This window comes from Phaethon lepturus, unplaced genomic scaffold (genome assembly GCF_000687285.1).
Source record: "Phaethon lepturus isolate BGI_N335 unplaced genomic scaffold, ASM68728v1 scaffold5052, whole genome shotgun sequence".
Taxonomy (NCBI): Eukaryota; Metazoa; Chordata; class Aves; order Phaethontiformes; family Phaethontidae; genus Phaethon; species Phaethon lepturus.
The window spans coordinates 1-16,877 of record NW_010522468.1 but is presented as its reverse complement, the minus strand read 5'-3'; the positions used below and the strand labels follow the sequence as shown (position 1 = coordinate 16,877).

At 37.4% G+C, this 16,877-nt stretch overlaps 1 protein-coding gene across 1 annotated transcript in view; it reads right to left on the bottom strand.

Moving 5' to 3' along the window:
- Positions 1–12,732, bottom strand: part of JAKMIP1 (janus kinase and microtubule interacting protein 1) — a 55,729-nt gene extending 42,997 nt beyond the window's left edge. The window contains exon 1 of the mRNA XM_010281808.1: positions 12,604–12,732. Coding sequence (XP_010280110.1) covers positions 12,604–12,732 — 129 coding nt within the window. The remainder of the gene's footprint in view (positions 1–12,603) is intronic.
- Between the last annotated feature and the right edge of the window lie 4,145 nt (positions 12,733–16,877).

Below are 16,877 nucleotides of genomic sequence, written 5' to 3'. Positions count from 1 at the left end.
TAGGGAAAGGTATTATGGCCTATTATAGTAATATCTGATGTCATGAAACCTCATTATAAAATGATGCTCAGCTGGCTGTGTGGAAAGCAATGCTTTTTCCAAGTGGGAAATATTAATTGAGAAGAAAAAAAAAAAAAATATGGGCAAAGGCTTGCTCCTCTGTCATAGCATACCAGAAAGGCAATAATGTATTTCATCATACGTAGTGTCAGTAACGTCCTTCTACTATCCCTATCACAGTGCCTGCCAGACTGTGGGCTATATAGACGTACTTCTCATCTAAGGCAAAGTCAGAGGGAGAGATTTCAAAGACTTGTGTTTTAACCTTAAGTGGCAATAGGATCATACATGCCAAACAGTGCTCTGTGGCAAAAGGAGGCTGACGAGCGCAGGATGTTAGCCACTGTCTCAGGATTGCTAGACTGCTTGCATCTGTGCTATACAAAGCTGGGATCTGTAGTCATACAATGAATTTAATTTATGCTGAACTAAGCCAGAATTGCAACTTGCCTCAGATTAGTGCAGAATGGATGGGAGATATCTATTAATACTCAGACTATCATTTACTATGAAGGTATAATTAAAACAAATTATTTTTTGCAGGGTTCTGGATTCCAGAGTCAAAACAAAAGTAACGGTTAATTAAAAGCAATAATAATAGTTCAGGCCCACAAACCTTCATTATTTTGTTTATTGAAAGCAGGTTGGATCCAATCATCCAAACAGGCACTTCTGTGTGTTTGCTTTCGGAAAAACAGGACATCTTAACTCAAAAGTCTCAGATATAACTCACCCAATGAACCCGAGATTACTACTTAATTTAAGAGTGACCATAAAATGAAACCGACACGTTACTCAAACCCACAGCACTGACGGTAGGATTTCCACAGTCTGAACTTCACCTGAAGTCTTCAGACTGCAGGGGCAGCAGACTTTCCCTGCACAGAAGATGTTATGATCCTGTTTAACCAACTCAAACTTATCCTGGATTTAAATTAAAATATAAACATAAAATAAAAAGAACCATAAAATAAAAAGAACCATAAAATAAAAAGAAAAAGGAAACAGGCTGAAACAGGAGAGGGAGAGAAGGTTATCTACATTTTCATGAAAGTAATCTTCTAGATACACTGTGGACTAAACACCAGCTGAGACAGCACTATAATGACAGCTATAGAAAAGGTAACAGCTCTGAATGAGACAGAATCAGAAGCAGATTTTATTGTACAGATACTGTTACTCTGTTCCAGGATGATGCAGATAACGTATCTTTATGAAGAAAGATAGATTTTTTTAATTGTTTTTTTTTTTTTTTTCTCCCAAAATGGCAAGTCTGGCTATTGGAAGTTATCTGCAGGAGATATCCGTGTTATTTCTTCTGGTGTGATGACATTTAGCTCCAAGCCTATAGTGGATCACACTGGTTTCCAGTGGGTGCATTAAGGTACCCAATTCCACAGCAGAGTAAGACTCTCCTGTCCCTCCCCATAGCAGGGGGGTTGGACTAAATGGCCTTTAGAAGTCCCTTCCAAGCCAAACCATTCTATGATTCTATGACAGAGTTAAGCCACTTATCCACCTATTTAGTATCAGAAGTGCATTAGTTTATAGACAAATTTGCAAATGAACCAATATCTGTTATTCACTTAAATCTATCAGTTATTTCCTTACTGGTGAGCAAAGAAAGCTGAAATGAAACTAAGAAATGAAACGCAGTACCACCACCACAGGAAAACAAACGGTACAGTGGCATATCTAAGCAAGGTTAAGATACCTCCAGAACTACAGTAATTTAAAATGAGTCATACTGTGCATGAAGCATGCAATTGAAAGGCAGTTTTCAATACAACACATTAATGAATGAGACTTCCTAAAAGGATTTTTAATATACGAGAAAGGGAATCTGAAATTTTTGGAGGAGTACTGAGTAACACAAAATGGCATACTTGTGCAATTTTTTTCATCTTCCACTGAATTAAGGGAAGGTAACATCTATATGCATTGCTTCTGTCTGTGACAACACATATTAAACCACTCAGAGTACCTCAATATTGTCGTATATCATCAAGTCATTTTACTTACAAATCTTCAGCAAGAGCAACATAAACAAGAAGAGTAAAAATCCTTCTAAACCCCCTGGATTTTTACACTGCGTCTTAAATACCTATCACTCCTTATGACCCAGTAAAAAGGACACATCCTAATTATCAAGGTCTTTTGAAAGTCTTTTGTTGTTATTGCTTCTTGTCAGAGAAGACGGAAAGTTAGGTCTGCCTGTTAGGTCTTCCCCGAAAGCCACAAGCTGTCCTTCCCGCACTCCTTCCATCCCTCTCTCCTGCATGCTATGCAGATCCATCCACGTCTGGCTTCCAGAGCAACTGACTGACTGAAAATAGTAGTGTGGCATTTTCCCATATGCCTAAGTCTCAGTTTCAAAATGAACTTAAACTTTAAAGCAATTTCTCTTTTTTTCATTTCTAGTACTCTTTTTTTTTTTTTTTTTTTTTAAACGAAAAAAGCAGTTCTGTTCATAGGCAGAATATGAAGCATAACCAAGAAATGAAGCCAATAGGGAAACAAAGTCAGGCAGGATATCAGGGTACCAATAGAACAGGTATTTTCTGCCTTTCTAAATTAAATCTTTAATAATTAGCGCACACTGATACAATACCGTTGCCAAAGCAGAAGCTTCTTAGAAAAACAGTGCCAAACACCTCCCTCTCTTATGTTTGAACAGGGCCTGAAAGAAGGATTTTCTTTAAAACAGTATGATTATATTATCACAGTATATTTGCATCTGGTGGTGTTTTCTTTGACTTCACACACTTGAGACAGAAATATAATAGTTCATTTTTATGAACTGAAGTCAATGATGTAATTTTTAAATTACACATTTCCTAAACGGCAATAACCTATTAACCCATACATGTCTCCAAGTGCTACTGAAACACTGCCCCAATAAAAATGTTATGATAAGAACCTACTAAGGACTGCCTCATTTTTTTCTCTTGGCTTTAAATGTAGGTATTTTTTATTTGTGGCACAATAGTCAATCACTTGGGGAGTGAGGGGAATACTCTCCGCAAAGCTTTTTGCCAGGAACTCAGGTTATAGTAGGCAATTTATTGCCTACCGTGAAAAAGGCAGGTTACTAGGGGGGACGCCAACAAGTAAAGACGCTACTGTTTATTTTAAAAATCAAATGCATAGCAACTTTCCTTCAAGAGGAACAAAACAAGCATGTAAACTTTACTTTTTCTAAAAAATATGTAAACTCTACTCCTATTTAAGCACACGTACAGCACAATCTGGTGTCCAGTCAACAGCACCCCTTCTATTAAAATTTCAGCGTGTATTGGATCATGCCATTAAAAATTACTCAGTCAGGCAAGACTGCTGTGGACATAAGCAACCAAAAATGTCCCAATGAAAAAGGCAGCCCTAACACTGGCCCCACTTTTAGCAACACAATAGCCAAATATTGAGGGGGGGGGATTATATTTATGATAGCAACCCCAGATACAAGGCACTTGTGATAATTTGCACGGTTCAGCCTAGATTTTAGCTTCTCCCACAACTAAGAACAAACTTTTAGAATGTTTTGTTCGTTTGTTTTGGGGTTGGTTGGTTTGTGGCAAGTAGTGAGTTTCCTATCCTGACAAAGTTCTCTATTTGCCTACCTCTCCTCTGGCTCATTCCTCATGGATTCCAAGAGGGAATTAATCGGTCGGTGTTTAACACTTCCACAATGCTTCGTGCAATGCAATTACAAATTCAAAAACTCAGTTACACAGCAGGTTATACAGCACAATGAAAACCACATGCTGGGAAGAAAATCTTACATCTTTCCTTAATAACTTCTACTCTACTGTTTAAATTACACTAAAGAAATTTACCTTTTAAATATTTGCAAGCTTCAAGGGACAGGAAAAAAAATAAAAAAAAAAAAAAAATGACATGTTTACTGGTCACCCATTTATAAAACGTTCCTGCATCTACGTTAGCTTTTAAAAAAATTAATGCATTTTACTTAGGTAACTTGTGCTTGGAGTTAGGGAATATAGAGTCATAGAATAGCTGAGGTTGTAAAGAATCTCCAGAGGTCATCTAGTCCAGCTCTGCTGTCAACCAGAGCAAGATGCCCTGGACAATGTCCAGTTAGATTTTTAGTATCTCCAAGGACATGGTCTTCACAATCTACCTGAGCAACCTGTTACAGTGTTCAATCATCTTACAGTTAAAAAAACAAACCACAAAACCAACAAACAACTTCCTTACATTTAAATGTTATTTCTCGTACTTCAGTTTATGCCCACTGCCTCCTGTCCTTTCACTGGGCACCACTGAGAGTGTCTGGCTTCATCTTTATTCCCCCGATCAGGTATTTATACACATTGATAATGTCCTTCCAAGCCTTCTCTTCTCCAGCCTAAACAGTCCCAGGTCTCTCAGCCTTTCCCTGTACATCAGGTGCTCCAAGCCATTCAACATTTCCATAGCCCTTCACTGGATTTGCTCCAGTATGTCCGTACCTCTCTTGCACTGGGGATCCCAGCACATCACTGCAAACACAAGCTGAGCAGATTTGTACACTCTAGTTTAACTCCACAGGGATTCTCCCATCACCAGAAAGATTCCCCAACACTTTTGTATATTCAAAAGCAGGGTCACATAGTCTAATATGAACTTCAGAAGAGGAAGAACATATTCAACAGCATTTTTTTATGCTTGTCTGAATTTCCTTTGCTTTTTTTAAAATTAAAGGGATCATCTAACTAAGTAAAAGGACAAGAAATAAAAAAAGTTGGTAAATTGTCTATCATACTGTGCAACTAAATATGACTTCAATGAATTGCAGCAACATATACAGCAGTATCTTGAAAATTTTCTTCCCTGCAACAGAGTATAACAATCCAAGTGCCTTATTTTGGAAAGTGTGTAGAAACGAATAATTTTTTAATACAGACCTCATTTCCAGTGACATGGCAAGGAACAAAATAACAAAATCAGTAAAAGTAATAAAGTCTCTCTTTCTTTCTCTTCTTGGTATGTCTGTGTACACACAAATCCAATGGTACTCAATGCAACTTAAGTCTGCTCCAACCATGATCATTTGAAGAATTTCAACCAAATTTGATACAAATATATTTTTAGGAATATATTCCTGAGTATGTTCTGCAAAGTGCTCCAAAACATCACTTCTCCAGGGTAGCACAAGGTTTCATTCCTTCATATTCAGAGCCAACTCAATTTACTCTAAATTAGACAGGGGAACATTAGTATTACCAAGTTGTAACCAGACACAGCAAGTCAACTTGCTATATGCTTCTGAAATTCCAATTTGGCAGGTAAACCCTGCACAATCCTTGCTTTTCTCCTTCCCTTGTGTTTTTCCAGGCAGCAAAGAAACGCTTCCTTTGCGTACACACCTTCCACCCTGTAGCTGGCTAGAAAAGGAAAGTACTTTTGCCTTCCTAGCAATCTTCCTTCACCAGCACCAGGGTCAAGGTGTTTAACTGAGTATCTGAACACTAGTAAGCTGTTGCTAGGCCACCGGGAAAGTTCTTCATCAATAGGTATTTTGCATCTGCATCAATCACACTGAAACCGTAGGTGTCACGTCCAGTGAAGCAGCTTCGTTTGCCTGACCTTTTCCAAAGGGGCTGGTTATAAGCTAAAAAGGGCTGATATTGAAATTGGAAAGGGATCAGTTTTGCAGTCTCCAGTCGTATGAGAAATCCACTTGGAGTGGGACAGGTCTAAAAGGTTCATCCAGGAACTCTGTAGATCTACTTGAATCAGTTTTAATACATCTGTGCTGGTATGGTGTCCAAGGATAAGGGGGAGAAGCAACCCCAAAAGCTGAGTCTCTGAAAGGCACTCCACACTGTTACAGCAGGGAGCTGAGTAGAAACAGCAGTGGTAATCAGTGTCCCCCCAAACACAAACTCGCACTTTGGTCTTTGGTCTCCGTATCAGAGACTACTCCATCAGTCTTAGGGCACTGGATGATTTGTAACTGCTGGACACCTCAAGCTCCTACTTGGAAGCAACATGGCATAGTGATATATCTTGTAGCAAGAGAAAATCACTGTGCAACAGGTTAGTGTCAGAACAAAAAGATGAAGATGCTTAATATGAAAGGTTGATAATTATTTGAACTGAATCCATGTGTCAAGGACAAATTCTCCATCAACAGGATTGCAAGACCTCTGTGCTAAAATGAACAAAATTTAAACTATTTCAGGGGAAAAACATGCTAAAAATCTGTACTTTTTAGGATACTATAGCTTTATATAGCATCCTAATATTAAACTTGCAAAAGTAGATCTTTCAAACATAAGGAAGATAGTGAAGGACTTCTGGAGAACTTGCAGGCCTGATTTAATTTTTTTATTGGTGGTGACAAGTGGTCACATCAATCCACAGCCTAGGTAATCTCCTGACTTCTTTCTCAATTGTAGCATCATATGGCATCTTCTGAATGTAGCTTTTATCACTTCCAGTTGTCCAAGAATCTGACCTGTTTTGCCTTGTTTCTGCCTTCAGACAACCACTTCTCTGAATGTCCTTCTCCTCTAACAAGAGCTTAGAAATGGCAGAAGCAGCAGTCAGACGTGACGCTACCGTATCAGACGCTGCTTGGACGGGACTTGTACTCACTGCTCGTTACGTGGTTTCAACCCAGCCAGCAACTAAGCACCACACAGCCACGCACTCGCTCTGCTCCCCGCAGTGGCTGGGGGAAGAGTTAGAAGGGTAAAAGTGAGAAGGAAACTCATGGGTTGAGATACAAACAGTTTAATAATTAAAAAGAAATAATAATAATTTTTAAAAATTTTAAGGAAAAGAGGAAAAAAAATTAGAGACAGAGGAAAATAAAACCCAAGATTTAACAGACAAGTGATGCAAATGAAAACAATTGCTCACCACCAACCGACCGATGCCCAGCCAGTCCCTGAGCAGCATCCCCCCTCCAACCTCCCTCCCAGTTTTATTGCTGAGGGTAGTGTCATATGGTTTGGAATATCCCTTTGGTCAGTTGGGGTCAGCCCTCAGCTTTGTGTGCACCTCCAACCTACTCACTAGCAGTGTGGTGTGAGGAGCAGAAAAGGCCTTAACTCTGTGTAACTAAACATCCCTGTGTTATCAACGCTATTTTAAGCACAAATCCAAAACATAGCCCCAAAGAAGCTACTGTGAAGAAATTTAACTCTATCCCAGCCAAAACCATTACACTCAGTCCATTTTTCCAGTCCATTTGCCTCTACTGCTTGCTTTGTTTACCTATAATTTTACTCGTCGTTCCTTCTCCACAGCAAAAAGCTTCCTGTGTTCACTCTGTATTCTGTCCACTTTCATAAATACCTTCTTGCATGCCCATTTTTGGTAACAAATAAACAAAAAACTCCTTAAAAAGAATAAATAAGAGAATCAAGACACCACATCTACTGTGATCTTTCTGGCCTCAAGCATTTCCACTTCTGATTATCTTTTAACCTAAACTCTCAAGATTATATGACAATATCAAGGGATCACAGAAAAAGTGTTTCTGTTCATGTCTGGATAAATGAAACTTATCTCTTTTCCCTGTGCTATATTTGGATTCCCTAGAAACTTCTGAAGCCTCCAGTGATTGTCCTTTTATTCCAGATTTATATGGTTTAGATACATAATTTGATAAGATACATTGATTTTAAATGTCCTACTGCAGTTCTGAGTAGAATTTTCCTGTACACCACATCGTAACATCAGACTTTTTAGGACCTCTTGCACTGTGTTTTCTGTCGACCTCTTCCAACACTATACTGTCTAAAAGGTTTAATTATCATGGAATCATGGACTAGTTTGGGTTGGAAGGGACCTTTAAAGGCCATCTATTCCAACTCCCCTGCAGTGAGCAGGGACATCTTCAATAGAGCAGGTTGCTCAGAGCCCCGTCCAACCTGACCTTGAATGTTTCCAGGGATGGGGCATCTACCACCTCCCTGGGCAACCTGTTCCAATCACACTTTCTTGTTGAGTCTTCCAAATTAACGATAATCATTGCTTAGTATCTGCCTCACAGCTCTCCAGTATCTCTTTTACCTGGGTTAGAAATTGCATTATCATGTCTAGCATATTCACTCATTTAATAACTTTGAATTTTGATTGAAGTAACACTGCCACATTTATTCTTAGTAACTTTGATACTTACTGTCTAATGTTTAACAGATGTCCAAAATTCTCTCATTGTAGTGATTTTGTTCAGTTACATTTACATACCAAGTGTAGAGAACAGCTGAATTCAAATGCCCTTCAACTGCTGTCACGAAACAAAGGGATGTGCTTCCTTTTAATCCCAGTCAGCAGTGGCAGGAGTAATTATACACGGTTTTACCAATACTTCATCCATTTCCTTGCTCCAAGAGGGTTGCCATATTTCATTCCTAATTACAATATCCTAGTGCCTCCTTGCTATTCAGTATACTCCTTATAGTTCAGTAAATTAACTGGCTCCTTTCTTATTCTATACATAGCAGAGGGGGATAAAATTAATTTTTATATATATATTCAGTGTGTCTGGATTCTCAGATGAACAGCTGTGCTTAGAGTTCTTCCACATATACTGGTCATACAACTTTTAATCCCCAGTAAATATAGCTATTTTGACAGTATGACATGCCATCTTTTTTTTTTTTAATTTCACATATTGAAATTTTTTTTTTATGACTAACAAGGATCACTGTTACATACAGATTCAACACCTGACATCAAACCTCAAAAACCCCAAAGAAACCTAGGAAAAGCATGAGGATTGTGAGGTGATTCCGTGGCAACTGAGTGGAAACATCTCATTTATCCTAACTCCTAGATGGGTTGTGATCTCAACTCTATAAACATACAGTCACAAGCAGAATACGAATATTTAAAAGCAACAGCAGAACTTGGTGAAGGTGGAGGAATAGTGACAGCAAACACTAACACCTTGCTATCAGGAACAAAGTATTAGTCAAAGTACTGGAAGACTATCTTCTAGTGTTTGGTAACCATCTCAGCAGGGATAGGGAGGAATAGGTACTTTATAATACTGGTTCCTAAACATTCACGGACCTCAGCATAGGCATTTATAAAACGACTGAGCTGATGCATATTTTCTTGACTCTGACTGCCAAGACCATGCTCATTCACTGCAGCTCTTTGTGCTTACTACACCAGACTTTAAGCTTCAGTTAGAGCGAGTTCTGCCTCCATTCATGTTAAAGTACGATTTTTGCGGTTTCAGTCAACTCTTTCTGTCACTTGATACCCAAATTTTGGATGCCTTCCAACCAAACTTTTCCACTCGCAGAAAGAGGGCAGTATGTGAGCCCGTGTTCAGTTCATGCATTTCCAGGGTCTCCACAGACGGCAGCAAACCTACAATCCCAGGAGGACATACTGCGTATCAGCAGGCTGCCCAAACACAGCAAACAAGTGTTCCCAAAACAAAAAGCAGTAAAAGAGAACTAAGGCAGGGCCACAACTTTTGCTTCACCCCTTTGGCAACACAAACGATCCAGCTGCTCATACACCAGAGGCCCAGACCACCACCAGCAAGATCCACGACGATGCATATTAAAAGAACAGAATTTCGGATCAGGTATCGCTTAAGCATGGAGGGGAACAATTTTACAGGAGAAATTTCTTCAAACGGCTCAACAACAAATGAAATAAAATGAACTGGGAAAATATGCACAAAGTTTTGGATGTGTCTTGGGTATGATTTATTTCAAAGAAACCTGTATTTTGCAGGCAGAAGCATGTTAAAACTAATTTCCACTTGTGAAGTCTCTCATCAATTAGACAGTTTTTCCTTAGATAAATCATTAATATAGGCATGTACGTGAGGAACAAAATCGTTTAGGAGAATTAAGTTAAAAGAATTGGCCTCACAAGAGTTTATTACCTTTCCTAATACACTTCATGTCCCACAGGCCACAGAGCTGCCTGTTTAGCAGCTTCAACATATTCTCTCTTACCTCTGTGCCAATAAAGCCATCTAATTTATTTGGAATTCCCTAGGCACAGTGTTTTTACTTTTCTGATACTAAGCTGTAATTTCTGTTGGCTTTTTGTTGCTCATTTTTAAGCTACAGTCTGAAGAGGAAAAATGGCTATTGCTTTAGTGTACTCATCTTGTCAGCCATGGCACCCTGTACAACTGCTGCACAGACAGTGAGCAGGCTGTTGCCCTGATGGTGGGAAATAAAATGCACGGTTCAATTCTAGTTAAATAATGTAGAGCAAACACCATAGTGAAGATGTGGGAAGGAGGCCGAAGACCTCTTCTCCACCCCCATCCTCCAGAAATGCACTCCGACATGCTACAGAATGTGGAATGGACTGCACTGTATATTGAGTAGGATTTTTAGAGCGCTCTGGCTGTAATATCCTCTTTCAAATTCACCTACACATTATGTATGTGAGCCCACTCACCTCTCCGCACGTGTATGTGCACAATACACAGATGTATCTCCTGTAACAACCTCAATACTCCAGAAAATATGAAATTCTCAAACTGTAAAAAGATGAACAGGTAACCGAATTGAAGCAACTCTTACCAGACTGGATATAGGTAAACAAGCAGATTAGTTATAGAAAATGTTCCTACGGTTGTCATGGTTGTGTAGCTACACTTTATTCTCAGTTCAATCAGAGTTCAACTTGATACTATTACAGGTAAAGCATCAAACTTGGAAGCATATCAGGGCTAAACTCTTCTTATGGTTTGTGTAATCTTTCTGTAGATTTTTTTAGAATCTGAGTAATTTAAACACTCAAAATTAATTAATTCTTCCATCCAAGCTATAAGATAATTTTATAATTATGTGCTCTTTTTAATGCAATTAAAAGATGATGATAATAAAATTCACATCTGTATCTCTACATAAATAGTGATACGGATTTCTTAGGAAATAAGACAAAATAACTAAGAAGAAAAGTTTACTAATGTAAATGTAATGTACCATCAGCTCACAAGTCTCTTTCCAAACAGAAGCATTGACACACTAAAAATTACAGTGAAATAATGCAATTTATCAGCTGGTACATTCAATTTCAGAGGGTATCAGCCACTAGTAAATTGCATGGTGTGTGGTGTTAAGAAAAAGAAGTCGTTTCTGCCACCCTTGTTTTATAATCTATTCTCATTATATCAAACAAGAGTGGGAGAAGTTGGATCAGGAAGCTTATAGCAAAAAACCCTGACTTTTCCGTTCACTCATCAATACTGCTGACCCCTAAGAAATATGACTTTTCGCTTCAGTCTGCAAAGAAGAAAAATTTCCAAGGCAACACAAATTTAGTTGGCTGATATATACTGAACCTGTCGTATCAGTCAAACAAGAATTAAGGCTTCATTATTTCTTTTTACTCTGCACGAAATAAATTCTGAAGATTGTATTTGTAGGGGAGTTGTTGTTTACCTTTTAATTAAAATATGAAAAATAAGACCATTCAAAGCTAAGTATCACAGAAGGCTGTTAAATAAACTAGAACATACAGGAATATGTTTCATTAATAAATTCAGGTGTTCCAAATTTTACACTGATCAAGGCTAGACCAAAACTGTGTTATATAAACTGAACACGTTTTCAGTGCATACTTGTTCCACTGGTAAATCCTTGAGACTCTTGCAACTCAGTATCGCCAAACTAACACAGATAAATCCATGTCCACATGGACTCATCTCCAGGACTGTCTTCTGCAAAGTCAAATTGAGATTAATAATCTAATAGACTAGAAATAACCATGTTGTCTTGCCCATATTTTAAACTGCTACTGAGATATATAAAAGTAAATGCTAATCTTTATAAATATAGACGTAGTTCACAAATAAACAATTTCTCCTAGGTGTTCTCTTGGTTACTCAAATATCTGTTGAACGTGTGCTCTCTAGACAAACATTGATGGATCTGTTTCATTAGTGATCAGATGAATCACTGAACAGCTTGGAGCAACAGCACACACAACCTCAGCAAGTCAAATCAGGACTCCTACACAGATGACTTCCAGTCAATTTACGTTCCCCATAGGCATTTGAAGTTACATGCTTTGAGTAAGGTATTGATGTTTGACTTTGAAGACACTTCTTTTTACAACATACAGTTTTCAGTACTAAAATCAAATACCAAACTCCCTCGTTGCCTTTAAGTCACACTAAGTTAGTGGCATTTGTATTGCTGTGACCGCAAATTTCAGTGACTGTTTGGGGATATTTACTTCCTTTTGCACATTATTTAAAATGGCAACAATTTCAGTTCATCAGTGGTTCACTTTGTCAGATGTGTTCCTTTTAAGGCTAATGCATTTTAGTAGTGAATTTGGTCAAGCATTGGAACAGGCTGCCCAGGGAGGTGGTGGAGTCGCCATCTCTGGAAGTGTTCAAAAAACGTGTGGATGTGGCACTTCAAGACATGGTTTAGGGATCATGGTGGCGCTGGATTAATGGTTGGACTTGATGACCTTGACGGTCTTTTCCAACCTTAGTGATTCTGTAATTAGTTTGAGATTCAAGCTCTGCTGGTTTCTACCATTACTACTGTTAAGCAAAATGATCACAAAATACAGACAGATAAATACCTTGCTTTTTTCTTGCTGAAATTCTATCTGGATGTTGGTTAGTTTACTTCGTAGTTCCTCATTAGCAGCTTGCAGGGCTTCAATCTCCATGTCGGTCTTCTCTCCCTTGGCACGACTTTTCTTTGACATAATTATTTTTGAAGTTTAAAATAAAATTTTTGCTCCACACTGAGTTACCAGCTTGTTCCTTCTGCTTTTAGCATTTAAGAGTCGTGCAATATATGACAAAATCTTTCACACAAATCTCTGCCATCATGGGAGCAGTCTCTCATGTCCTGGAAGAAACAAAGTAGTGCGAACAGAATTAGGCTACAGCATTGAACAGAATCAAACATAAGACTTAACATCCAGTTTTAAAGTAGACTCAACTTCCTTGTAGTATATACTCTATTGCGTAGTGTACTAGACTTTGAAAGAAATGGATCAGAAAAGAAGTTACACTATATTTCATCAACTTAACTGAACCCTATCTACTATATTCTGATGTCCGCAAAAATAAAACTCTTTACAGTTATGATGAATATAGCATATAAACATAAGTCATATCTTATTCAAGACCTAACTTGGTCCATCCTCAGGTTTCCCAAGAGGCACAGGGACAACCATAAATTAACTGAGGCTGGTGGTGTTTTAGTGGGAATAGTTTATTTCTAGAAGAAAACACTTCTCACCTTAATGTATCAGTTATAATGTATTATTCATAATTATCATGGAGTCTCACAACACCAGGATATATGGAAAAGGTATCACAAAACTGGGCAAACATTTTAAAATTACTTCTTAAAAATACCATTCATCTTGTGCTCAGTGTTGATACTATTTCAAATTCCCTAATGAAAACATGAAGGTATTTAACTTCATTTTCATTCCCCAGCATGCCTCTATGCTTAAGAAGTATTCAATTATTTAAATCAGCTTTATGTACTATTCAAGGAGACTATAAATAGCAGACAAAGACCCTTAATTCCAATAATTAGCAAATCCCACAATTAATTTGCTTCATGAGTAGCTATAGAAGCTTAATCTGTGGCTTTTTTTCCTCTCTGCTCACATCTAAGAATAACCTGGTGCTTCACAAGAACAAACTGAGCAATGAGTGCCATCAGTGCTGAATTAGTTTCCAAGCCCACGTCCTCTGCTCATTTTAAATATCCACGTAATTTTCATCATTAAATTGCCAACAAAGCAGAGAGGTTCCTACTTTAATACTGAACTACATTCCTGGAGTGTATTATACTTCCAAGAAAATTGCTCCAAAATTCCCTTCAAACAGTAAGTTGCTCTTTCCAACCTACTTCTACCTGGGAGTTATTTTAGAAATTGTATTATACTGAAAGTTACATGCAATCTTTAGCACATACTTTCTAAAGGGTTAACAACTAATACCTCAGAGGGGTACAGACAAACACCATTGGGTGAGTTCAACTAAATATGTAAGTTATATTCTCCTTTTTAAGCACTGGTAAACAAGAAACGAGGAGTTACATATCTTGCTCAAAATGACAAGTCAAATCAGATGAAAAGTGAACAGAACTCAGGACACTAAGTCTCAGTCTGCTTGGAAATATTCCCATGAAGTTTCCAACTATACCAATTATTTGCTAAAGTAACTTAGGTGAAATCATTGTTTTGCTTTGTAATTTCTGTCCTATAAAATAAAATATAATCTTTTCCTTACATTCATTATAGTGAGCATTTTTAATACACAAGCTATGAAAAACCCAGGATAGAGTTGAATTTTAATTTTATTTATGTATCAAACCTACCTTACAAAACAAATTAACGCTGGTGCTACTGTGATTTTACACATAACTGTTGATTCAAGAAAAATAAATTAACAATATTCTTACATTAACTTGAAACAAAGAACTCTTCAGTGAGCAGAAGAAACTTGAGGAATTCCTTCTTAATAAAGGAATTTCATGCTATTAATCTATGCAGTTTCTATGATGTTAACGACTAAAACTAAAGACCATTTAATCAATGTATTTCCTCCAAAATCCTGAGCTGCACGGAAAACTTGAATTCCAAATCAGTTGTTAGTATTATTTCCCTGGTCAATTTGTAAAGAAAATCTAAAATAACATAGATATGCAAATCCATTTGTAATAATTCCACAACTTTTACAGTGGTGGAAGGGGAAATGAATTGTTCCTTATCTCACAGGATATCTGAAGTATTCAGATACTATTGAGGAAATATTCCCGAAATCCTTACTAAAACAAAAGTCCTGATGCAGCCAGATTATATATGATTTAATTCAGTAGATCACTAACTTAAGGAAACCAAAAACATCCCTCACTGGCCTCGTTACATGAATTTTAACCTCACTGGATTCCCCACCCCCCTCCCATCTCAATTGCAGTTTGAAATAAAGAACATTTAAGCGATAGACATGTTTGCTTCTCCATCAGTAAAATAAGAACGTACGCTTGATGGGGATATACATGACATCCAGAGCTCTCTGAAAGAGAGACTTGAAATGTGGAATGTTTTGAAATTACCACGTATATTTTGTTCAGTAACAATAGTCTCTCCTGACTGTACCAAGTTCCCAAGCATATTATGAAGCTACTAGACCATTCAATATGAACATCTAAACTTACAGTTATGCACATCAGGGGATGGCCTGTCTCTGAAGTCCTGGTCATATAAAACTCTCAATGTCTGCAGAGTTCATATTCTATCCCAGAGTCACCATTGCTTAAGCCCTTTAACAAATAAGGTCCTACAGTATGGTACCAGACTAATGCTGTTGTCTACCTTCGAAAATGTGGGGGTCTACATATAATGTGCAATATTTAAAGCTGTTCAAATTATATTTAGCACTTAAATCAGCCTTAAAATAAAGAGTTCAGCACTACACTCTGAAGTCCTCTTTAGAATTTAAAAAAAATGGGAATCTGAAAACATTGTTCTCAATATTTTTCCTGAAACTCGCAACAGTTAAAAATTGTACCTTTCAGGTAAAATAAAAGCTTAGGCCCAGAACCTGAAGAAAATCACCCTCTTCTCTTATAGGCATTAAGGAAAAAAAAAAACCCAACCAAAACAAAACAAGAACAAAACAACCCATCAACCTGCATTGGTGGGCATAGAAACATTTCCATTTTTACTTTTCCCTAGCTAAATCTTCCAGCCTATCTATTTCAAAAGCAGGAACTATGGCAACAGAAAGCCACTCTATACGCTGAGAGAGGCACAAAGCCCAGACACAAGGGCTACAGCAGAAGACCGTGCGTCTTGATTGCCAAATGAAAGGGTTAGATCCAGTGAGTGCCTACATTTCCTTCTAGTTGACTACCCACATTTACTGTTTGGATAAAGGTCAGGATTAAAAAAAAAAACAAACAAAAAACCCTCCCTTGTAAACACAGTAAGAAAAAATAAGGAAAGAATATTCTACTCTGACAAAATTTCACTTTACTGACTCAGAAGCTTCAACTAACAACCTGTTTATTAACTCACTGCATGTTAGTGGAGAAGCAAGTTCATGAAGCCACCACAATGCAGTCCCATAATCACTCCATGAAAAAAACAGCCACTTCCTGCGCTATGAGTTCTACGCACTTATTGCGAACCTTAAGATCATTTGAATATTTTTCATATTTCACAAAATAAAAAAGATAGGAAAGAATAATGGATTCTAAATCACAAGTCACTTTTTCAGCAGTCTCTGGAACACATGAAGTGTCTCACTTTATTTGATAGGTACAAGGGCACTTATAATTCAAGATAACAAACATTAACAAAAGACATAAACTTGATTGGATTTGAATCAACCGTTCAAGAGTTTGGGGGATTGGGATGTGGGAGATCAAAATATTTAACACTATTAATAAATTATTACTCAATTTGTGTTAGACCTTTTGGGAAATCCATTAAATTTCTAAGGTACCTGGAAAACCAATCAGCTGAACAATGTTCGAATCATAACTTCCAATTTCTCTTCTATTTGCTTTAGAGATTTAAAGGATGTGCTTTATCACTTCTTCAATCCCTTCCCTAGTTTTACAAGAAAGGCCTAGAACTAAGTCATGAATTGTTATATCATGCTTCTAGATATTAAATATCAATAAAACATAACAGTAGAAAAAAGTACTGCAAAAAATGTGAAAGTCTAGCATCAAAGAATATTGATTACTTAACAGTAAGAAAAGAAGGAACTTTACAGTTTCTGGCGAAAAATAACTCCATTTAAAGAAATGCAAGCCTTTAAACATGATTCTGTACTGAATATATGAAAATAAGTGGAGGATTTATTCTATATATAA